The sequence below is a fragment of the Rhea americana genome, unplaced genomic scaffold, assembly GCF_003343005.1.
Source record: "Rhea americana isolate MKP2758 unplaced genomic scaffold, rheAme1 scaffold_252, whole genome shotgun sequence".
NCBI lineage: Eukaryota > Metazoa > Chordata > Aves > Rheiformes > Rheidae > Rhea > Rhea americana.
The window spans coordinates 422,958-448,863 of record NW_028186371.1 but is presented as its reverse complement, the minus strand read 5'-3'; the positions used below and the strand labels follow the sequence as shown (position 1 = coordinate 448,863).

General features: G+C 36.4%; 1 protein-coding gene across 1 annotated transcript in view; it reads right to left on the bottom strand.

Annotated features, from left to right (window-relative positions):
* ASZ1 (ankyrin repeat, SAM and basic leucine zipper domain containing 1) overlaps nucleotides 1-10,814 on the bottom strand; it is a 36,880-nt gene extending 26,066 nt beyond the window's left edge. Inside the window, exons 1-4 of the mRNA XM_085307100.1 lie at nucleotides 10,710-10,814; nucleotides 9,035-9,131; nucleotides 4,469-4,591; nucleotides 903-1,014 (exon numbers count right to left, since the gene is read on the bottom strand). Of these exons, the coding sequence (XP_085163226.1) occupies nucleotides 903-1,014; nucleotides 4,469-4,591; nucleotides 9,035-9,131; nucleotides 10,710-10,814 (437 nt within the window). The remainder of the gene's footprint in view (nucleotides 1-902; nucleotides 1,015-4,468; nucleotides 4,592-9,034; nucleotides 9,132-10,709) is intronic.
* Between the last annotated feature and the right edge of the window lie 15,092 nt (nucleotides 10,815-25,906).

The window sequence follows — 25,906 nt, the reverse complement described above, 5'->3', positions numbered from 1 at the left end:
TATGCTTACAATGAGGTTCTGGACCCAACAAAACATCTGAACTCTACTAAGGAGAGCAAACGGGCCTCTCAAATCTGCTTTTTGTAAGAGATACGCAATCGAGGTACCTCAGGTAATGAGAACCTAGTCTGTGGTAAAGAGGTAAAAGAGCAGGGGTATAAAAAAATGAGTTTTAGTTAAGTGCAGAACAGGCAGTCTCAAAGCTGACCAGAATACTATCTTCTTTTTTTTTTCCCTAACAGAAGGAACACAGTTAATCCTGGGTCAACCCAGAATTTCTTTCTTTTTAATGAAAAATGAGACACTGCATCAGACTACGAGACTACAGATAGCTCCCAATGTACTGCCTCAGACCACTGAGGCATGAAGTGGTAGTTCAAAAAACAAGCTGTTATTTGTTTTTTAAAAGGAGATTAAATCATGCTTGCACTAGAAGAAATGTATTTTATTTACATAGGAATTTACTTTCTCATAAGTGACTCTCTCAGAGGAATATACCTAGGAACCCATAAAAAGCTCAAAAAGAAGACACGAATTTAAATGAACTCTTTTACCCCATATCTTTATACAGCAAGAGGAAATGTGATTTGGGAAGGACAGAGAATGTACATCTCAACTTATACTATGGACAACCAAGGGTACTGTATGATTTATTTTTCCTCAATTTACATCTTGTTCAGCTGGGGAACATACTTTAATTTGATAAAACAGATCATACTTCATTACTTACTCAAATGAATAACTGTACCAGGAGAAATAAACAATCACACATTCATCTTTCTGTATAGAGACAGCAGTGAAGTTACAAAAAACTAATGAAGTATACATCATCTGTGGCAACTGTTATAGTCATAAGGACATTTGTGTATTTAATATTAAATTTTAAACTTTAAAGATTTTACCTGCATGCAAGGTTAGGATCAGCATTCCTTGATAATAGTAGTTCTACAGTCTTCAAAATCTTATCCTCTGAAGCATGTGCAGTACATGCTGCCATCAAYACAGTGTACTTATCTGTTTTGAAAATTAGAGAATTGCATACATAAACACCATGCTGATCCAGAATTTCCTTTAAAAGTCTTTACTCTTGTTACAGTTCAGTTAACTATATTCTGATACACTAAGACTCTTGGGAAATGGTAGAATTATCAAGTCAGATAAAGCCATCTGAGAATAGAAGATACTCAGAAAAAGCAAATGGAAGTGGTAGAGCATCTACCCCTACTGTAGATGAGGATGCTTCTTAGCTGCCCAAAAACAGTAGAAGCTTAACTTTAGATACTTGCTTCTCAATCTTGGCCCATATAAATAGACTCATTCCCTATCTCCCATCCCCTAAATAAGGAAACAGTCAAGGAAAGAAAGAGCTTAGAAGAAGTTAATTGCAATGGATTCAAAGAGGATTAAAAGTATGTTTTTATAGATGTTCTTTTCCACAGCTACAGTACTTAAAGACTCATGAGAAGGGGGGGGGAAAAAAAAAGTGAATTTGCTCCAGCTCTGAAGCCAGCTGAGTGTTACATTCTACCTTTAGTCATGAATCAGAATTGCACACTGCAGCTGTTTGTCCACAAAACAGGGGGATCTCTTTTCCCACGGTTCTCCTATAGAGATGTGGGAAACACTGCACCTCAAGGACCTTAGCAAGCTTTTTGGCTCTAGAGTCAATTAGAAGACTGCCATTTGAATAACTGCCCATTTTGCTTGTTGCACAAACTTACATGCAAGTTCAAACATGCCTTTAACATTTTAACAAATACAGTTTTAACTGTACATATCTCAGAGCATACCATGAAGTATTACATCATATTTTCTAACTTTCTGCTAGAAATTCTATGACTTTGTATGTGCTAGTACTTTTATTTCTCAGCTGAGGTCTGGTTTTAATAAACAAATTTTTAAACTTGAAGTGCTTTACTTTATCCCAACATCTAAGTCGCACTACTTTTAGTCCCTGAACAAACACCCAAAATGTGAGTTTTGTTTTTAAATTCACCTGGGTTTTATATACCATCTTGTAATTTTCAGCTACCTCATACAGAAGTTCTGGCACACACAAATCAATATATTAAATGAATTCACAGAGTCACTTAAACTCCTGAACAGTAAGCAATTAACATTTTAGTAAACTATTTGAAACACTGCCTGACAGATTCTTACACAAAATATTTAACATGGTTATCAAAAATAACATGAACTAAAAGCTGGCAGAAGGACTTCAAACAAAAGGTAGTGATAAGCTCTTAGTCTGGGAATGGTATCTCGTAGGAAATTGTAGTTATATTTGTATTCAGTATTTGAGATGGTGATAAAGAATGGGAAACTGATTTCTGTATAGTATACCTAGAGCTCATACATATGGGGAAAAGAAAGAGAAGAAACATGTCCAGATAATCAGGTTTCTCTTTTTTTTGCAGAGAAAAACTGATGGAGACTGAAAAAAAGAATAGTTTATGTTCAGTTTGAATGAAAATAATCTAGAAGAGCTAGTGAATTTACTTCTCAAAAGATGCTGCATTCTGATTCCATCACATCTTCAATGTTACACTTAGTTCCTTGTTCTTCATGACTACCAAAGTTYATTTTAATATCAGGGTAAAATTAAGTAACCAGATGCAAAGAATAATTGCAGTGTGACTACAGATGATTACCTGTACAGCCATTACTAGGATTATAGGCATTATAGGATAACTTAACTGATTGCCAGCTGATATAAAACAACCAGCAACACTAGTGATTTTAGTACTAATTTAGAATGGCACAGCTATTACTGAACACATGTGGCCTGACCTAAATCAATGACTTGCAAGGCTGTTCCCGGCTAGTCTGAAATCTACTGCCCGAAAGACCTAGCTACTGTTTTCCTACACAAGTCAAAAGGGAAACAAACTGAAAAACCTGATCCTAGCAAATTGCCACTTAAGGCAAACTTAGGACAAAGTCACACCTTTTTTTWAAAAAAATACTCTGTACATTGATTAACTGCTCAGCCAAGACTGTTGTCCAGAGAAGTCGGTCCAATTTGTAGCTCTTTACCACAAACAAGGTATGTTGTAAACAGGTATGAGTGGGAGGAAGCCACATGAAGTATTCTGAAGAGGGTTACAAGGATAGCAAAGTGACGACATGATTGCTTTTGGTGCAAGCAATCTACTCKCATCTCGTAATTCTGATCAGTTCCTAGGAAGTTCAAGAAATTTTTCATTACAATCTGCACTCTGATTACTACTTCTACTACTACTAAAAATATTGTCAAGCTATTGAAAAATAAGATCAGTGTTTTTATGAACACTGTGTGTTGCATGTGTCAAAGCAGCTTCTTCTGTATTGCAAAGTCTTTTCTTTGTTTTGGACAAATCGTCCAACAGAACAAAAGAGAAGAAAAAAAATAATCACAGTTTAATTAGGAAGAAGTTATTAACAAGCCATAAAATTTGACAGATATAATACTTTAGAAGTTCCCTTAAACTGTTAAAAAAAAAAGTGTTCTAGCAATACACTAAAGAGCTTTCACATAATAGAAAATTTATTTTAGAGAAATTCCACATTAGTTTATCAGGAACTGGATAGCTATTCCTGTAGGCAAATGATTTCTTCAACTATAGGCAAAGGAGAACTACTATTTGTTATTTGTTACCATCTTTCAGATCTGCCCTTTGAGCTGCTCTTGTGTAGTTAAAAAAAATAAAATAAAAAAAGATTAACCTAAAAACTAGTATATCTTTATTACTGTGATCTGAAATGAGCAATCACATGAGCAGGTCAGCTGGCATATTTGAAAGGCCAGCGTTGAAGGGTGGAGAGCAACAAACTCTAACAAACGCAGCTAGAAAAGAAGTGTCCATTACAGCCATTAGAAGATTAGACTAGATTAGGTTAGATGTTGAAGCCCTCTTGAATAAGCCAATGTTTTTATCATATTCTGAAGTATTTAACAAGAGTAGGTACCAATCCTGCCTTGGGATTCTGGCTTGTTCCTGCACATACATACTTCCTGACAGGAACACACTAAGGAGGTGTTAACTCTGCAACTTTATCCTTTAATTCTTGATGTTCCTACTCTATGGCTTCATCCTGTAATTCTTGAGCAAGTATTTCCAAATGCTTTTTTTAAAAAGCATTGGGGTGGGGGCAGGAAAAGAGAGACAGAGACACCAAGAAAAAACATCAACATGAATCCAGCAGTTCCAAGAATGTAATTTTTACTTTAAAAATAGCTAACAGAGCAGAACATGGTATACACATCATCAAAGAAAGTCCCCCCTCCCACCCCACCGAGTTTCCAAAGGCAAGAGCTAATTATTGTTATTAAACTGTCAATGTATCTTGACTASATTTTTGCAATTTTGGATGTGAAATCTAGTCTAGGCCCCAGTCCCACTGTGGACCTTGCTTTTCTCTATACGTAAACAGAGAAAAAGGTCAATGTCTGGTACTGAAAGTTATTAACCACTAATTTCATTCATACCTATTTCAAAGCTTGCATTAGCTCCTCTGTCCAAGAGAAGATGTACTACTGCAACATCAGCCACACTGGCAGCATACATCAAGGGAGTCCATCCAAACTGAAAGCTAGATTCTATGCTTATACCTGTCAAAATTTAAATCATAAAGTTACACCAAAATAAACACAGATTTTATAAACTTCACTTTAACATATATAGCTACCCTAGTTTCTGATTTGTGCTTACACTTGTGTTTATTCCTAGTGAGAGAAAAGTCTCACTTAAACCACTGTTCTTTTTTTAAACATCTTTTAACATTTTTTAAAACATCTGGAGTACAAGAAAGCAAGTTTTAGAACTGACTACAAGGAAGCCCAATTCTTAATCCAAATAGTTAAGCACCACAAAAAAGGTACATTTGAAAAAAAAAGTAAGAGATACTTTTACTGGCAAAAGTAATTTCAGAGAAGTGCACAGAATATCTGCTTTCTTAAGTATTACAACTTCCTTCAACCAAAACCCAAGAACTTTGATTCTTGTCAAAGCAAGTGATTTGTTGTGGAAAAAACTTTCTTCTTGTACTATTAGGACCATATTGACTAGGGTTTTCCTGCTCACAGATCCTTTTATTCTGCCTTCCAAGGTACTCGGCTAGAAGAGGCCAGTCTTGCATTCAGTACCAACAAAGTATTACCTTGGTAGAACAGAAAATAGAAGATAATGCAAGATTCAGTCACAGTCACCAGATTTGTTCATTAATCTATATAACAGCCACATCTTCCTCTGCAGCAAGCTTGCCAGCCAGCCTATCCAAATTCACAAAGTATAAACTCATTTGACAACTTTCAAATAAAAATCCCTGTACATTCTAAGAGGTACCATCTTTCTTTCAATTCTTTCTCAAAAGATTATTTCCTCTACAACACTTAGTTTCCATTAGCTGATTTCACATTAGTCCATTAGTGATTCTAGTCAAATTGTAGTCAAATCACAGATAATCAAAAGTACTTAATAGCAAGAGAGGACTCTGAAAAAACACAACTGTCATAAGAAATTTGTGACAGTCAAGCTGCATGCATACCTCTTTATGCTAAATATGTATTTACTTTCCTTGCATTCATAATTTGTCAAAGATGTGCTTAGCATGGCAAGCCAAAGGCAGTCAAGCTTAGGTATTAACAGGTCACTGCCTTGGGACTGATTCTTGGACTATTTTAAGATCACTGGAGTTGTAGTCATCTTTAAAGAGGAAACTTTCAATGAATGCCAGGTGCTGAAGTATTCTAGCATCTCTAATCTCTGACAAGCTACAGGAATCATGGGCCAATCTTTTTAGCGTGTGCACATATCAGCTGCAATCCTCAACGTCACAGAATTCTAGTTTTCCTGTAGCACACAAAATAAGGCCCAGAACAAAGTTCTATAAGGAGTTCCACTATGCGTCCGTTAGCAGCCACATGTGAGCTTCCCTGTAGTCAAGTCAGCTCAAGAACCTATAAAGTCTGATATCCAACAGCCGAGTCAACAGTACTTGGAAACGAGCGCTGGAAAGCTGGCACTGTGTCAGCCTTGAGTTAAGAAGTTACTTTTGCTCATAGGAGGAAAAGCAGTCCAAGTAACTAAAGCTTTCATCAAGATATTTTAATTTTAATATATGGTTGAATAATAGTGACAAAAGAGCTATTTGTCATGCATATAGAGACTTACTGAAGCTCGAGAAACGGTATTTTCCTCACTGCTTTCTTTAGCTATGCCGCAGCCAGTATTAGCAAAAGCACCAGCATTGTGGCAAAGCAGAATGGTCTTTCTGGTAACAAAATGTCCAAGATGCTTTATAACCTGCTTTTCATGCATGSACTCCTGCAGTTTCCCTAGCAAGTACCCTGGAGTATCACATAGTCTGAGTCACATCTGATCTGAACAACTTTCTTCTCTCTAACTAGGAATGGGCAGAAATATATTTCTGCTCTAGGACAGGTCTGGAGACAGAACATGTGAATAACAGTGAAACAAAAGAACAGCTAGGGAAGAATGATGTTCCTTCTGTGATTAGTACAGTTTCTCTAGTATCTCTTTCAGATACTGCTCTGAATGGCCTAATACTAGTAACAGTAGGAAGGTTGCTTTCATACACAAAAATGTAATACCAGATTCAAAAGGTTAATAAGGTAAAATCTGAAGACCTACGATCAAATTCCACATACAGTTTTTTATGCTAAATAATTTCATGTTTGACACCAAAAATCTTGAGATGTTGAAAGATTTTTTGTTTAGTTTAACAACAGTTTGTAATATTAGAAGCTGTTCACATTCAGACTCAATTTATCTGACATAAAGATTGTAAAGTGCTGTGATACTTCTAATAGAAGTATATATTTATTTTAAGTCTGTCAGCACTTTGTGCTTCTGTTCCCACAATAACTTAAAATTGAGTTAAATCAGAGCTGCAGATGTCTCCTGCTGCTAGAGCAGCAATAGTTCTCATCTTACTCTGGGTTCATAGTCCTAACCCAGCTGAAAAGTTATCCACTTTTTTCCACATTTTGCTACTTCTTTGCTCCTTTCTCCCTGAACTGCTTCACAAAAGAGCAGACAAGCTCCAGTACACATGCAAAGATGGGATGGAACAGACTGTTGACAAAAGGAATGAGGATATAACTGTAAAATATGCCACCTTTAATGAGTTCAAACTATTGTGAGGTTCTAACTTTCAGTTCTATCTGAGGAAAATGAATATATGAATTACATGGTATGAAATATTTACCCCAGAAGCAGACTAACATGCCATTCAAAGTCATCTTTGCACCTGCCACTTGCTTACATTATTTTGTGACACACTTCAGAACTTGTTCTTAGTACGTTACCATTTTGTGCTTGTCCATCTCCTAAAGGAGGCCTGTGAAACTGCCTCTGCACTTAAGAGTCTTCGATCAATCACCAAGAAAGCCAGAACATGACATGTTCTTGTTATATTTGAAAGAATAGCCACAACTGTTGCTAGGAAATCCACTTGTCCAACAAAAACTGTGAATTTGCTCAAGTGCTAGTAGCAAGCCTCCTATAAGCTCTACTAAACATGCACTAGAAGTGACTCCACTTAGAGGCAAAGATTTAATCTGACTGAACACAGATATTTTGGAGGACAATGCTACCTTTCTCCAGCAACATCTCCCAATTTGGAATTTATTACCTACTACTGCTCTGTAGAGGTAGTGTTGATTGTGTCAGAATTTTCCTGCTACCCTTTTTCTTAGAAAATTTATAGGTCTTCTTGCGATTACCTTGCCTTGTGCATTTCTGAGTACAGGATACCAATCTATAGGAACCTTTTGCTTGACCTTATGTTCTTATAAATCCATATCATCATCTTCCAAAAGTGCAGAGCAATCCATTATGTGATGGGCATCAACATGGAAAGGTTCAGTGTGAACTACTGTTGTCTAAGTTAYAAGGAAGTAAAAATGGAAGGCTGTAACATGAAACAAATTAAGCAACCTGATGTCCAGACATCACTAAAAATTCTACCTATAAGAACAGATTTTTTCAAAGCAAGAAATAAGACGCATTTCACTCATTACTGTATCTTTGAGTTTCAGCCTGTATAGTAGTTTTGATCAAAAAAAAAMCCCAAAAAATATCACTCACTGAGGTGAAAAATACTCTTCTTTTAAAAGGGCGAACAACAACATTGTTTTAAAACTCAGAAAAACCTTAGTTAGTAAGAATCTCCTTTCTTCTAGTCATAAGACAGATTTTCTCAGAGAACAAGCTCTTTGCTAGTATATTCTGCTTGCTTGCTGAAGCAGAACTTCCTGACAATTATCGCTAGGCAGGTTATTCAGCTATGCAGTTTTGATTGCCCTGGATGCTTCAGTAAGTGATCTAATCCTCCGAACACCCAATAATAGAAACACATTACTGAGGAATACTGAGTAACAAAAACAGGGAGAATGACTTCTAGTGTTGAAACGAACTAGTTTTTAGTCATGATTTGTAACAGCATCAAATGCCATACCAACCTTATCAGACCTTTTGGAATCACAATGTCCAGCCATGTTGCCAAGACAGCAGCATTACACAGAGAGCATACCAGAAACACAATAATGCTGATGAGTGAGAAAAACAACATGGAGTTTCCAAACTGTGGGAGTATTAAAAACCAAATGAAAAGAAGAACCCCCAACAATACAACCTTCAGCATTAAGGTAAAAAAATCCACTGAATTCTCATACTCAGCTTAAACTATTTCAAACTTAGTGTATGTAATAGGAGATTTTCAGATTCAAGATGCATCTGAAAACAAATAAGACACCTTATTTCATAGTTCACACATTATAGCTTTGTTAATGTTCAGGACTCCTGACTGGTAACACGAAATAAGTAACTCAGATAAAATTTATTGGAATACTGCATGTTGAGTCACTGAAAAAAAGAAAAAAACCCTTCATCTTTAAAATAAGTCATTATCCTGTATCAGAAACAGGGATATATGCACCTGAGACATTATTTTGAAATGAGAAACTTTTAAGCATGAAAAGTCTTGCTAATGTCAATTAAAAATACTGAACCGCGTAATTCACTTTCCTCACCTGAGTTTAAGAGTTCTTCAATCAATGATACATCACCACAAGTCAGAGCTTTCTTTAATGCATCATTCTTATCTGCCTGCAACATTTGATCCAATTGCTAGATAATCAAAAYAAAGTTAAGTCAAAAACAAGTGAATGTTTCAAGATGAAAGGCACAGTCTGATATTTATATAGAAGTACTAGGCACCTCCATAAAGACAAGTCAAAGAAGGGAAAAAAAAAAGGAAGGCAAGGCTTTCCTTCTTCTATCTCAGTAGACCTGTTAACATTCTACTGTGAGAAATATTTTTCAAGATTAAATTTTTAGAAAGATTCCATTCTCCGAAAATGTAACTATGAACTTTCTCAATGAACCTGCTATCCTTCCTACAGTGTTCTCATTTTTTATTAATGCTATTCAATCTCAACTAAGATTCCTTTTCTTATTCTGGGGCTAAAAGAATGTTGCTTCATGTTTCTTTACTTGTTTTGCATATTTCACATGTAGAGCAGCAATGCACTAAAAGTAATACAGCTACTATGATCAAAGTTATGATTTGGGGTAGTATAGCTCAGTGAGTAGCTATCTGGCTTAAAGCCAGCATGAATCCACTGTTTAAGAAGATGACTGGTCCCCTTCCCTCCTACCCCTGTGGCAGCAAAAGTATTTGTGTTGCTGAATCATAAGTGATTTGACAGAAGTTATGTGGCTGAAAAATGACCTGGTCACAAAAAAAAAATAACAGTTTTTGAACCATTCAGTTGCCCGATTCAGTTTCCTTTCAGGAGTATCACAGATTTGTTCTAGATTAAAGCTGCAGATGTATAAAAATTGCTGCTGGCATGACCTGTAGTTGCATATGAAGTCAAGTGTTGTTCACTAGTAACACCATTGCGATAGAAGAGAAGAAGGAAGGAAGAGAAGCTGCATTTCATTATAAGTGTTTGAAGTCATGACATGAAAACTCAGGATTATACATTTTACCTACCGTGCAACTTTCCCACGACTTTTGTATAATCTTAACAAGTTCTCAGCRTGTATTATCTCAAGCTGATAATTTAGCCTTATTTTCCACTCTACCCACCTAACAGATTCTGAATAATGTATATTTTTGAGAGATTAACCTTGATTTAAAGATCAAGATCACTTAGAAAAAAATGACTACAAACTTTGTCAGAATACCTTAAGTTTTCAGTTTATTTCCATTTTCAAATTCCATCTATGAGACAACCTAAGGGCTAAAAAGCCTTGCAGAATCTCTTTTCTCCTCACATCATCTTTTCTCAAATACAATAAAATCAAGTAAGTCTTCATATTAACATGAAACATAGTCTGGAGATTTAAGATCTAAAACAGCTTTCCAGGCCTCAAGTCTCTTTCAAGTTTATTCTCATGCTGAAAGTGACAGAAATTTTTCATTTTAATAGAGAAAAAAATCCAGGAGAAAAAATATATTTTTTTAAGGAAGTAAACAGACTCCACACAATGTTTTTTGTTTAGCTCCAGATTAAGGGGACACCACCACCATCAGGCTAAAACAACCGCAGCAGCGCTGCCCGCTGCGGCCCTCGCCCCGGGCCCGCTAAAGGCCGCCCCTCACCGCACCGTCTGACTGCCGCGGCCGGCCCGGCTCGGCGGCAGCGGTCGACTCCCCGGGGGGCCCGAGGGCGCGGGGAGCATGGCGGCTTCGCCCACCTGCGACTGCCGTCGCACGACGCCGATGTCCCAGCAGTCCTCGTCGCTGCCGCTGCTCTCGTCGCCGCCCGCCACGACGCGCGCACCCCACCGCGCGTCAGCCATAGCGCCACGGAGCGCGGGCGCAGCTCGCGCCTCGCTCGCCTCCCCACCGGCGGGCCACGTGACCCGCGCGCGCCTGCGCGCGGCGCCGCTGCGGCACCGCCTGCCCTCGCGCGCGGCGCTGTGTGCGCGCGCATGTCGCTGTGGCGAGGCAACGGCCGCACGCGTGAGGCGCGGGTCGCGCGCCGCCGACGGTGCCGCCTGTGGAGAGCCCCCGGCAGGGGGCGGCCAGCCGCCTCCAGCCGCGCGAGCGACCGAGTCTGAGCGGGSTTGTAGCCTGCGGGATGCCCTGTGAATTAGAACGGGGGGCCAGCAGGCAGGACTGGGAACCGAATAGTTGGTCTTGYATACGGTGATGTCACAGCATCAGGTAACAGAACGACATGAGACTTAAATTTAAAACATATATTTTTAAGTGAATAGGAATGTAACATGGCATAGTAGCCTTCATCTGTTTTGTAGTGATGTTAGATAATGCAGTATGCCATGTACAAAATTTACGTTCCAAATCCATGATTGTTAAAGGTGTTTTGAAAGAAAGGGAAAAGTTGTGGTTTTCTTTCCTTTCTTTTTGTCATGATTTTTTGTACTGTTAAAAAACCACCAAGCTTTATCTATTATCAGGTAGTAACATTGCTTATATGTACGTACACACATATACACATATGTATGCATATCTACATATCTGCAACATACACATATATACACAGAGATATATACATATGTATTTGTCCATATATGTATGGATATGTGTATATACTTATTATATGCACACACRTGTATATATACTCTGCATTATAACCAAGGCTTATGCTGGTGACAGTTATGTGGAAAAGGTTGAACATCTGTGCATACTGAGCTAAACTTTGACACTTCTTGCTTCTGCCTGTGTGTATACAGGCATTACTTTCAGTTTTAAAATTGTGGCTATGTCTTTTTCTAATGAGAGATAATAATGCCTCACCCATCATAAGCTTCATATAAAACTATTCGAAAAACATACTAGGAATAATGTTTTCTACTTCTCCCTTAGGCAAATCTGTTCTTTGAGCTCAAGGCAGGCCTCATCTGACTCTGACGTGAAATTGGTCTTCCAATTAATACAACAGGACAAGAAGGAAAAGTTTGGCTGCAAAGAAGAGGCCGGTGCTAGTATGGAATGCTGAATGCCATCCCTGCCCTTGTAACAGAGTAAAAGTGTTGGAGCTGTGCTTAGAATGTATTAAGTGCTATAAAACACATCGTCTCTGTGTTTTAGTTACGCACTGCAGTTCATATTCCAGTTCCGGAAATTCTTCTATACTTTGAAATGCCAGTATCTTCACTGTCACAGAAATGCTGTGTACCTTTAAGCCTCACTTGAACAAAAGGTGAATTCTTCAAAAGATGAAGAGGTAAATAGGATAAATTCTTACTGAAAGCCAACTTTAATATATACCTGTATGTTTAAGGCTTAGCTTTATATCCTTATTTTGGATTCAATTGCATATACTAAGCATTGCTAGCATTAGCTGAATAATAAAGATATCGAACGTAATACATGTTCTTGTAACTATTTTAATTTTTTAAAAATTGTAACTTAACCTCATAGAGTTTTCAGTTTTCTTGTCACTGTCTGGGAAATTTCTCATGTCATTCTGATTACAGATAAAAAGAGGAATTTATGGTGTTGCCATCCAACTTCTTTGGGTCTATATGGCCTTTTCCTACCAGTCCTCCAAATCATAGTCTCCAGGTCCAGGATCAGGGTTCCATGATAGTCTTTATTTGATTCATCCATATTACAGAACATGGGTTTGCTAGTAGAATTCATTTCTCTGGCTACTGAACTCAACAGATAACTGATAGTGTCTTACATTTCACCTGATGCATACATAACCAGTTAGAATTGAGCACTCCTGCACTGCTGCCTATAGAGTCTGTACTTTTAATACACTACCAATTATTTCTTGCATAAGTATTTGAAGTTTGAGATATGTGAATCCTGGTTCAGGCTGCACAGTTTGAGCTCCCCCCYTTTTTTTTCTGTACTTTTTCTTTTTTTCTGTACCGTCTCATGCACAATTTAAAATGTCACTAGTAGCATTACTAGTGCAACCTACATTCTTTTCCTTTTTTCAATGACTTTAAGAAGGCCACCCTCAGTAACAACCCRATAATCCTTAGCACTACAAAAGAACCTTCCAAAACCTTACAGTGCAGAACAGCCTTACAGCTGGTGTATCTGACAACTGTTTCAAATGCAAACAGTCTAATAATGCAGAAATTGATAGCAGATGATTTCTATTGTGTATCTGTGTGGGATTAAAATCACATACTATTATTGATGCGGATCCTCCCACTTATTTTTCACTCTTCTTGTATTTGTGACCTTGAAGTCTGTCTTCATTTTTCTGCTAATCAGCCTCTTCATTTTTGTTAATAGTATGGTAAGTTCTAGCTCTCACTCAAATTTGCCAAACATCATTTCCCTCCCCCCCCCACTTGCATTGGCTCATGCTGGTAAAAAGTCCCAAATAACTTTATCTAACACAAGAAGTATCAGAACAAGCACTGAAAATCACTTCTAAAATAAATACTTAATCAATGTCTGCCTGTACTAAACCTACTTGTTAAAGTTACAGTATGGATAGTAAAGAGCAGTGTTCTTGTAACAACCTATTTTTGCTCTGAATAATAGAACTTCTTTCCGTATACTTTCAGTCTTCAACCACCCTCCTTGTTGCCAAAACTTATATTCTGATTTTGGCTTGTTTTGGTTCCTCGGCTGACTTGTTACCTTCTTTCATGACTACTGACATCAAATAAATTCCATTAGTTAACTGAATTTCTTCTACATTTTTATCTATACCTCATGTCCTGTATATTTCTATTCAAACATGRTTGCAACTCTGTGGAATGTCAGTCTTTCTGTCTTCTAAATTATCTTATTTTTGACTTACTAGAATATTGTAATTGCTTAAATTTCATCTGTTTGAGACCAAAATGCTGAGCCAGTGAATTTTTAAGGGTTGTGATGTTAGGAAAGCAATGCTCTTGGAAGAAGAATCAGAATTGGTAAATGTTTAAAGAGAATCACTCTGTGAAGTTTAGCTACTGCAATAATGTTCGACTAACAACATAGCAGGTAATATTTAGAGCTGTAGCAGCATTTTAGTGGTGTTTACATAATATCTGAATCATAGCTGCTAGTATAAGTGACAATCTATGCCCTTTCAGTATTTTAGTATTATCCTTATATAATTTCCATCTGTGGTAATATTATTTACAGTAAAAACTCACAGTGATTCTGTGTATTAATGTTAGCTAGGTATTACTTTGACAAAACTTAATTGGACTATGGAACAATTGATAAATCTTGAACCCATTCCTTTTGTATTTTCATAATTTATTCATGCAGAGGAGAAAAGAAGTCTGTGTACAACCAGTGGACATTGCAGAAGGAAAAGAATTAGAAGTTTTAACAGATTCTCATTTCTAGAGAGAAGGAATATTTTGTTCCGTTGAGGATTGGTAAGTATCAGCTATGAGGAACACTTACATTAGTTCTGTGATTAAGGGCTGGATATCATACAGGAATTTGTGTAGCTTAAAAGTCCCGTAAAATAACATGGATGACTTTTTCTCACAGGTCATATTTATGGAACAGAAGGAGGAAAAACACTTCATAATAATTTAGGTTGTCTCTGAAAAGTTTTCAGCTGACTTACACATACCTGTAACATCCCTTTTTTTAAGGTATTTCAAGGGTAAAGAAGGGCTAGTATTGCAACCTTTCTATTTCACTCCAGCTATAAGATATACCTGGAAAAAGCACTTAAGTGTTCTCTCTGTGTTCTGTGAAATCATTAAACAAGGTTTAGTTTTGCCACCCTGAAGTTTCATCAGGTAGTGCTACACTTTAAATCAAATTGGTTTGTTCTTAGCTTTTTTTCAGTTATTGTTCGAACAGACCTACAGTAGGATGAAAGTATTTCATTCCAGCTTGTTTTGCTTCTGATAACTTATTTTTTACAGTTGCGTTCATCCTGTCAGCTTTGCCAAATCTCTCTGGATAGTATACTGCCAAAAAGTTGAGTATAAGTTGCATACTAAATGTTTTCCTGTTTGTAAAATTAGTTTTTTTTCTGGTAGAAGTCTTAATCCACTGTCAAATTGCCCCATTGTGCCCCACACAAATGAATAAGTGGTGGAGAATTCGTAGGTGTGGTGTATTTGAATCCTTTCCAGGACCTCCTAGGTGCCAGTGTCATGAAAATAGTTCTTATCCTGATAATGTCTCAAAAAGTAAAATAGGAATTAGGACGTTCAGCCACTTTTTTAACCTGTAAAGCGCATACAAATTTTTAGCTTCTTTCTGTATAATCTATAAGTTTTAGTGTGTATAATAAGTCCATATCAGCTTGATTCATGCTATTACTTGATGCAATCTCTCTGATAAAAATTTCTCATTCCTCTACTATCTCTGCTCCATCCTACACTATTTCTTCCTGTTAATCTTAACTGGCAGTACTCCCATTTTGTTATTATTCTGCTGAATGTTGTGTAGCTTCTCTGTTGCAGCTTGTTCACTTTTCTGTTGATCCTCAGGTAGCCACTTCTAATAGTAGTGTCTGTCTTTCTTAAACTCAGGTGTTTGGTGAGTATATGGCTGTTTATGTGGACAAATGGTGCTCTGGACTTTTTATCCCACTTGTCTTTTCTTCTGATGCATCACTTTGTCTTATCTCTTTTATCAAGATTGACAGTTATCCAGATATTTCAGTATATTCGCATATATAGTATTTTTGTTAGTCACCACATTCTTATTTCACTCCCACCAATTTAGAAGGAATATGAAAAGGGACTTATCTTAGAAAAGGGACTGAATCAAATCCTTTATTTYTTCATGTCTTTTTCTTTTCTTCTCAGCAAATTGCCATTTCTGTATACTGAACAGCCTTGCTATCTTGGTTTTGCCACAGAATATTAAGTTCCTGATTCTTATATTTTTATGACTGCTGGAGCTGCTCATCAGTAGTCTCTGGGCATAGTAACAACACCCACACGTATACCATTTTGGACTTGATTTGCTTGTATTTGTTTAAAGTCTGGATGGTATTTTACATAATGCTTGTTTCAGATAATGATGTCCCTCCAAAATGACACCAGTAATCTAGAGCTCTTAGAGCTTTGTGCTTTTTTTCTCTTCTCAGGAACTGTTCAGCCCCTCACTGAATTCCTAGGATATTCTAACTGGACTTTGCTACTGATTGTTTTTAATCTTATCTCTTGCAGCAAAGTCATCATCTCCTTTACATATGCTTTAAACTCTTCTGTTGGAGTATAATTGTGATACCATAGACATCCCCAATGGTATAATCTAGAATTTTTACAGACTGCAGCATTTGGAGCATGAGAACTTCCATATGCCTGGAAGGAAAACTGTCCAAAGATACTGAACTTTCCAGGTGCGATTTTCAAGTGCCTTGTGTTTGCATTCTTATCTAATGCTACTCCTCAARCTTATCCAGAAGTGTCTAACATTGGAAGAGACTTTTATGATCATTTTCAGGTACTCTATCACAGCTGGCCCAGTAATAGGAAACCATAAGACTTTTTTATTTACCAGATGGGAGTAGTTACACACTGTGGATACCCTGACTAAAAGCAGTGAGTACGAAGATTATAGGGGAAGGTTCCTTCCCTCTAGTAAGTCCCTAGTATTTAAATGACCATAGTCCAGCTTTCTGTGTGCTAATACTGAATCTTATTGGTACACAAGATCCATTATGTAGCTCTACATCTTTTTTTACCAAGTCTCTAACCACCAATAAAGCTCCTTCATTCAATATGCTGTTACCATAGATATAATGGTTCCCTTGTTACAAAACCTTTTATTAAACCTATTAATTTCAGTGCTTGAAATCCCAAAATCTCTTCATCAACATGTACTGTATTGATAAATATAACTTCTTTCTAATTAGTGCAAAATTTGTTGCTATCCACTTCGGTATTGTAAAAATGCCCTGAGTCTTACCCATCCTATATACAGGAACTATCTGGGTTACCAAATACTTGGTTTCTTCTCTGTTAATATAGATTTATAAGCCTCCAACACACCTATTTGCTCTAAATTCCTTTTTTTCCTCAACAAACCTATCTTACTCTAAACTTAAGGGACCTCAATTGCCTGATTATAAGGCTCTGCATTGAACAGCTTTGCTTCTGTCATGTTTAATTTTTTTCACATTCTCCTTGAAATATCCATTCCTTTCAACTAACTCATCTAGATCATCCGGATTCCAGATGCATTCAATGATTTACATGGGGAAATATAGGGAGGAGTGGATTGCACTAATGATCCAAAATCATACATTTCCCCAGGCCCATCAGCCAATCATAAAATCTCTCGAATTAATCCCTTAGAGAATTTTCCGCAAAATCCACAGGTATCTTCTTTGGAGTGAGCTCAGGCCATCATTTGAAGGAGATCTATTATTCTTTTAGGCAAAATTCRTCCCAGCTGTCCTTCTGTGAGTTGAGCCACATTCAGGTAGATAGCCTAGTAGCCAAGACCATTGTCTGCACAGCGAGCTGTTTCATCATCTGTTAATATCACTACTTTAAAACATGTTAAGTAGCCTCACTTTGGTTACCACTTGGCATTATGCCAAAAGATACTACATAGAGATGAACTTCATGGGAATAATGTGAGAATTGTGAAACTATGATGTGGCGCTTGAGTTATGGGAAGGATAGTTTTGTACGATGGGTAGCCATTTCTCTCATGCCAGGTCAATCAGTCCTCTGTGATAACTTCAGAGTCAGTGTTCTTTTTTTAACAGAAAAACAATCCTTTGCTTAGACAGTATAACACTCCCTAGTGGTCTTCTTCCACTCTTGTAATCTAGTATCATTCTAAATTTTGCAAATGGGCTAAATACTTTACTGTCATCTCCCATGGAATGAAAAAAACCTGTAGGTGCTGTAATTTTTTAATCAACTACTTATTCCTTCAGAAAAGATTTATGTTTTTCCATAATTCAGTAAATTTTGTTTTGGACAATGGAACAAAAAATCACTTTCTCTCCTTTCTGTTAAAGCCACTTACTGAACATTTTAAATCCTTCCCTTTCTCATGGGTTTACATTTCCTAGTCATTTGTATTTATACTGCCTATTGCAGTTGCTCATTTCTGTCCTGAGTTTTGGCATCAGAAGATTTGGCTGATGATTCTGTACAAACTGAAACATCCTACCAAACATTCAGAGTGTAGGTTTCATGCTAAAGCTCAAAATTCTGACTTTCTTTGTTCGTTGGACACAACAGTATTAGGGAGTACTGGCTAGCTGGTGGAATTTCTGTCTAGCAGCAGAAAAGCTTGGGCAGTTTATTGTAGTTTACCTAACTTTTGACCTAGCAGAATTAACTTGTAGTACCAACATTTACGGAATTCTTAATATTGTTATCGCCTAGAAGAACAGGCACAAGACACTATGCTTTAAACCTTATTTTCCTGAGAAGTTGATATTTTATCTGGCTGTTGGGATATCTGCTCTGTCATTCTAAGTCCATGGAAGTCCTTGAGAAATGAATGGCCCTGGTAGGGCTTTTTTTCACTTGTCCCCTACATATCTGGTGTCTGTTACTGGAAGTGGGGTGGGCAGGGTTAGATAAAAGTTATAATACGACTTAATTGTATATCATAACACTGTGGTCAAGAAATACAAAATAACAGACTTTGATGTGATTGCCTTTTTACTTTAGGCTTTGCAATATTCACCTTTTTAACATTAGAGGTGTTTATATTGTAACTCTTGCTAGAATTTGGAATTTGTCAAAGGAGAACACTGAATATGTATACACACACGCACACACACATATATATCTAGAAATATATATAAAAAACTCCCAAATATGAAGTGTAAAGACTTCAGTGGAGATACAGTGTTCTTTCTCCTCTGTGTTACTAGTTTATTTCCCTGTTTTGTTCCTGATTTCAATCATCCTTTCTATCCCAGCTCTGAAGAACGAGATATGATACTTCATTCTCTCTTTTTCACCAGAGAATCTGCTCTCTTTCTGGTTCATCTTGCTTAATTTTACCAGGGGCCAAAAGCATCACTGTGAGAAAGAAAACTGCATTATTATATCATACCCATAAAAATTCCTCATAGGCTTAACTAAAGGGAGAAGAAAGAAGGGAAGAGTAGGGAAAGAAAGGAAGTTGAACTTTTTACTGACAATAGAGGTAATGCTCTGAAGCTGAGAGCAAAGGAGGTTCCCTATGGCAGGAAGAGAGGAGGAAGTCAGTGGACAATACTCCTGTACTGTTCAGGAGTGCTGGCTAAGCGCTCCTGGGAAGAGTTGAGTTTTCCTCCATTTTTGTAAAAAGTCAACTCTTTTCATTGAGTCCTATTTTAAATCAGCGACTAACATATTAAAAGGAAGATACACTCATGTAAACAACTTCTAACATATGTTTCCTTACCTTATGTATTTTATTCTCTTTTTTCAATCTCTTCATTGAGTCCATTTCTTATATTGTGATGGGAAAGTTTTGATGGGGCTTTTGGAAACAAACTGTAAGTTATGTTTATAGACTTTTTTCCCTACAAGATAACATTCGAAACACAACTTACATATCTAAAGGCTACTTTGTGTAAAGTAAGGTCAGGTCAGTTCAATAAAAATGTGATTTATATAATTTAACAAGCTGTTCTTAACACTGACCTCAAAAGGCCTTCACACATTGAATCTAAAAATAGCTAAGTCTAAAAAAAGTACAATATTGGAAACACATGCTTTTGCATGATTTTTCACTATTCCATGATGATTGTCATGGTAGCAATAACATCGTAATCTAGAGTAGAAGAAAATAGAAATCGAGATCATCACAGCAATTATTTCATATTTCAAATGCTTTTAATGCTATTAAAATTTGCACAAAGCCAGTTGCATGGTAGTTAACCTAATGGAAAAAAAGGTAAGTTTCCATCATTCTGCAATAGCTTTTTCTAAAGTGTATGTGTATTTCATGCTGAAGTTGTAGTGTTATATATTTAGTAGTGTTGTGGTCAAAGGATACGAGTGAGTCAAGATGTAGGAGGGGAAAATCTTGGCAGCTATTCTAATACGAGATATTACCTGAGCAACAAATCTGCTTATACCTGCTTCTCTAAAATTGTTTTCAAACTTGGGCCTGGCCTATACAGCTGTGCACTCACAAATTGCCTATTTGGTATTTAATGCCATAAACATCAGCATTCTTGTCTGGGATAACTCTGAAGTTTTGAGTACCAACTACTGCTGCATAAGGCAGATAATGATGCTGAATGAAACCACTGATTAGTGGTTACTTGTATTTTGTATTAGGATTTCTGTACCCACCTTGAAATAGTTAATCTTGAGTTTGGTATATGGAGAGATATCAATTTCTGCTGATTCTGGTAGGACCTGTGGTCACTTGCACATCAGAAAGCATGTTTAATATCATGTGTCCAAGAGATGCTTGTTTTTTCAATAGTGTTCAGCATGCTGCTTGTGTGTGCTGTAGATAATCTGTTAACTATTGCTAAGCACCTTGAGATTTTCATATTAAAGTTATATATAGTGTTAGATACTAAATAAAATGCATTAAGTTTTGTAAAAAGTAGTAGATAAGAATCTGGTGATATCCTTGTATGCTAAACTTTAGAAGAAATCTAATAGATGTTAATACATGGACTCTAGGAATTTTCTTTCTTCTTTTAATAATTTGATTGTTACTTCCTGCAGCATTTACCAATTCTGCAATGTTTAATTTCACTATTTTTGTTCATATTGGAGTCATTACAGTTAAAGTGCTATGACACAAAGCTCCCCTGTACTGTTCTAAAGATTTGCTTCAGTAAAGCAAATTGATCTAATCTGAAGTTCTATTGGTTACTTCTTATTAACAAAAATAGATTGTAGGCCTGTTTGCAAGAAAATAGTGATTATTATTATTTTTAGTGGATCAGGCATATAGATTGTATAACAGAGATTTGTGTCAGCACTACAATCCAAAGAAATACACTGTCATTAGCTGAAGTCAGTGGTAATTTGACTGTCAGCCGTGGAGGTGGTAACAGTATGCACAGTTTTAATGAGAACTCTAATTCCGAAAGATGATAAAATTTGATTTCTGTATTTGTAATTTGTTTGTGCCATTCTCTCACCTTTAGTTGTACCATAAAATTGCARTGTATTATACTCATTTGTAAAGAACAGCTCATTAGATTTTTTGCTTCTTTTTTTCATCCTGCCAGGTGTTTGTTTATTTGTTTTTTAAAAAAGGTGATGGTAATTGTGGTCATGGAAGTATGGCTTAACTGCCATTTTAAGAGGTATTTAAGTATTATATTAGGTATATTATTTAGGTATATTTAGGTATTATTCTCAGTAGTGTAGTCTCAGTGCAGCCATGAAAACAGAAGTGGTAGTAAGATCTTATAAAAAATTAAAGACCTCAGCAGGAGACTCCAGGTAGAATGCAATCAGTATGTAGCTGGAGGTGGAGAGGATTGTTCTTCTCATAATCATAATCTGTTACATATTTCTAAATGTGTGTTCTGTACAGTTGGCTAAATCATCACTGTACCTGTTCAGAGATAGAGGAAAAAGTAAAAGGAAGTAACTGCTTATATTCTACARACTAGTTATTCCTTTGTTGCAAAAAATGGCTAGTGCAAAAGCTGGCTCTTGAAAATAAACACTATCTATTTGTTTAGTAGTACAGGAAAGTTCTATTCTTGTATAAGCCTACACTCCATTCAAGACTATCAAATATACTTGTATACTCCTTTTGATTATAGCCAGCTTAAGTTACAGTCTGTCATTTTCTCTGATATCCTATACCAAAGGATCCACATCAGATGAACATGTTTTCTAAAAAGAAAGTGTTAAATATATGACGTTCAGAACTCAGATTTACATTATCTAAACAGCATAGCATGTGTAYTTGGGGATGAAAAAGCAGTCAGCAGTGTTTGCCAAAAGAAACTAATTTTGTAAAGAATTAACATGACCTTTCTAGCATAAAATAGGCTTGAAGAGAGTTAGCTTAGGAAAAAGCAATTCTTAGGATTCTCCATTTCATTTCCATTATATACACATTCTGATATTACAGCTTTGAGGTTGCAGAGCCACAAGTCACTGTATGGAAAACAAAATATTATGGCCAACAACAAAGAGACTTGTCATTTCACGGCTATTAATGGACAGTTTAAGTTTAGCAGAACCCCATGTAACACAGGGACCATAATGTATAAGAGTAGGTGTTGAGTATATATATAACTTCACAGAACATGCTCTTACAACTTGCCTTTTGTGTGCTTAACTAGACCTGTCTTTCCTAAGCTGGTACTGAGGTATTTGCTTCCAGCTGTTCTCCACATCTGTAAGACAAAAGGCAGCACAAGGAATGAGGTGTCAGGGTAAGAACGAAGAAATTTACCATTGAGAATGCATGGTGCTTTATGGGCAGGATCCCTGTGAAATCATAGTTCCTGGAAGGTTTCTAGTGTCAGTACTATCCGTATTTTGTAGTTTCAAGCTCTTTGAGAGAATAACAGTAAACAATCCTATTATACTGAGGAAAATTTTCTTATTTCTAGTTCTTGCTTGTATAATTTAATTGGTTTACATCCTGCCAATAGAAATCTTAATGAGACTGCTCTGCCTTGTCTTACTCAGCAGAAGCAGACTATTTCACCCAGAGGCATCTAGCTTAAGTTCCTATTTGACTTCCTTTTGTCTAGATGTCTCTGAAGCTTAGAGGCATTTGAGAAAAAAGTTTCAAACCTGGAGACTTAGGAGAAGTTTAAGACGGGTACATGTTGGCATTGGTACATCCATAATGCTTCTGTATGAGCTGCTACATTAAATTCTATGGAAAGTTCAATGGAAAAGAAYTAAAGCAGTGTTTCAGGGGCAGGAGGTACCAATTTCTGAGGAGATGGTGGGTAGTTACTGTTACATTTTTACCTTCGGCAGCTAGGCCAGGGAATGAATTAAGGCTTATTGACACCACACATCGTGTCTCCATTATGCCCATAGCTTTATGTAGCACATACTCACTGTATAGAGAAGGCTCAGGTAATGGGTATGTGAAAATCTCATTCCCTTTTGGAATCATATTCTGACATTTTTGAGAAAAATCCTGTTGCTATATTATTAAATTGGTAAATGGGCAATATGAAAACAACAAGTTCAGATGTCATGCATCTAATCATTTTACACTCTGATACATACATACTTGGTTATGTGCTTAGGGTAAGAATGGAACTGCATCTTTTCCTCTGTGTTTCTTAATGCTTGTAATAAGACTAYATCTGAGGATAGGCTTGGATTTGTACTTGAAACAATTTCAAAAGTGACTTGGGGACAATTCTCCAAAGACTTGCCCTAATAGACCTCAAGAAGGCATCTAGCCCAACCTTTGCACTGAAACAAAATCCAGGATACCTTAAACTTTCTTGAGAAATATTTTGTGTAACTGGTCTTAAAGATTTCCAGTGAGCAGGAGACCTGCTCAGTGAACTTTACAGGTTCAGATTTTTTCAGTCCTCTTTATTGAAAATTATTGTACTTACTTCTCTTTTGTAGATATGGAGATCAACTGAGTATTGTCATTTGATATGTATTTGAAGATTTAGCTATTATAGATTAAAAATAAACACATTGCTCATCATCTCCCAGGCTGCTATGTTCTTTTTTTTCACTCTGTGCTGCCCAAAATTGGATTCAGTACCCTGGCTGAAATACTACACCAGTGCTAAATACAACAGCTTAACTACCTCACATTTGGTTATACCCCACTTCTGTTAATATATTTGACAACTTCATTTATGTTTTTTACCTGCTTAGTTGGTCAACTTATTGGATCTGAATGTGCAGAATATTTTCTACTGAACTGCCTTTAGTTATTCATGCCTTCTATTTGTACAGTTGTGAGATTTTTTTTCTTTCCAGTTTGGTGTTTCAGTCTAGCCTTATTTCATCTTGTATTGTTTCAAACAACTTATGTGTTTTAACTTGTGTGTTTTGTGTGATTTCATGCAYTTTCTCCACTTTTTGATTGCATTACAAAGCTATTGGTTTTGAAAGATTAGACATGACACTGGAGTTCATATTTTCACAAATGGTTAGAACACTGTACCAGTTTGTAGCAATGAGCGAACAAGCAAGCATTCCTTTTTGTTCTTTTGTTGTTTCTCTTGCTTTCTTAGACCTGAGTTCTTCATGTGTATTTTCCTACCTAGTCAAAAAATGGTTAACTGTAAAGAATAGAAAAATAATACCAGGTATTCGTGATTCTTGAAAAGTTCAGCCTGGTCTACCAATTTCAATGGCAAACAGTGACATAAGTTCAAATATGATAGGCTATGTGTAATGTTTTGGGGATGTAATTATTAGACATTCAAAATATGCTATAGTGATGATTATTTTGTAAATGTGGAGGAAACATAGCTCAACATCATCAAAACAGTTGTACCTTAATTTCTTCCTTAATAAAAGATGCAATTCCTCAATTTATCACAACAATTGTACATACATTCGGCTCTGGTAAGTATAGCTGCTAAAATGCTATTTTGACTAGAACACTAAGACAGACTTTGAAATGACCTGACTTCCTATAAAAAGCTTAAAATATGTCTGTTAATCATCTGGAAGCCTTCTATGAAGAAACAGAACAAATATTCTTGGGCATGAATGTATATTAATAACTAAAAGTATTAAATACCTAAATGAATTACCCTATTTTCAATCTGTCCCAATGAGGAACTTTGTTAAATTTGAGCACAAAATGACAAATATAGCTCTTGGTTTGGAAAGTTTGTCCACAAAACAGGAGAGTCTGTTACACTATTATCAGAGAGGATAAGAGGGAAGAGAATGCTTTTCATTACACTCTAGTTCTTGTGCTGTGATCAATCAAWGTAAATATCTGATCTTTCAGTTGAATTGTTAATCTCATTGCTGTTATTTTCGCAGGACTTTTGGAAGATTGTATTAAATCTGTGATTTTCTCTTGAAATAGTATTAAAAGTTCTCAACGGGTGATGATATAAAAAAGATTAATATTTTGTTTTCCAGAAAACCTGGGGAATAAGAAGGACTGTCGTATTAAAGCTTCTAGAAGCAATGAGTAATTATTAAGCCACTTCTGGTGATACAGTTAATGATCAAAATGGTGATGGCAAAAGTATAATGAGAACAATGGATTAAGTATAAAGAAAGACARGGTTTTCCATTCGGTAATGTAGTGTCCAGTTAACTATGCTGAAACTGCTATTTGAAAATAAACTTAATCAAAGGCATAGGATATAGGAGTAATAGCTCTAATTGATCCAGAGCTCATTAAAAGGCAAAAGAAAGATTTTCTATTGATTGAACTGTTGCTGAGTTGCAGTGCAACTGAAGAAACATCCCATTCATTTTGGTTACATAGGCTGTTGTTTACCTTTCTCTACCCTCATTCTTTCAGTACTAAAAAAAATTGCAGGAAGTAGGATCTAAGGGCCCTTTCTAGATAAATGATATCTGAAGCCTTCTGAGTTTTGCAAGCCTCTGATGGGTGTGGATCCTGGCTCTAGTTAGAATGAGTGATTGAGAAAAAATATCAACTTCCTATAAGCACTCTTTTTAATAAAAACTCAGTGCCAGAAAGCTATGGATCAGACAAGAAAATCTCAATCAATTTCTCCCTGCTGGGGCAATAATGAGCCTTACCTGTTAGGTAATCTGTCTTGTGATGTGTTCCTGAGGAATATCTGAAGTGCAAATTAATTGGTCTGTTCTTTTACAATTTATGTGACTACAGATAAAATATCAGCATTTTCTTCTCATAGGCTTCTTTATATGGACGATATTTCTTCCATATTATTCAGGTCAACTTTTCATTCTGGTGTTAACAAGGTTCTTGCTGAGGGTCAGCTCTATGTGGAGACTGATGAGTTACACTTTCTGTGTTTACTTTTAAAATCCTGCCTATTTTTTTGCAGTGGAATCTGCTTGCTGTTCCTGTCTGCTGAAGCAGAGTGTTTATGACAAGCTACCAAGTCAAGTTCATTGAATGCAGAAAACGTTTT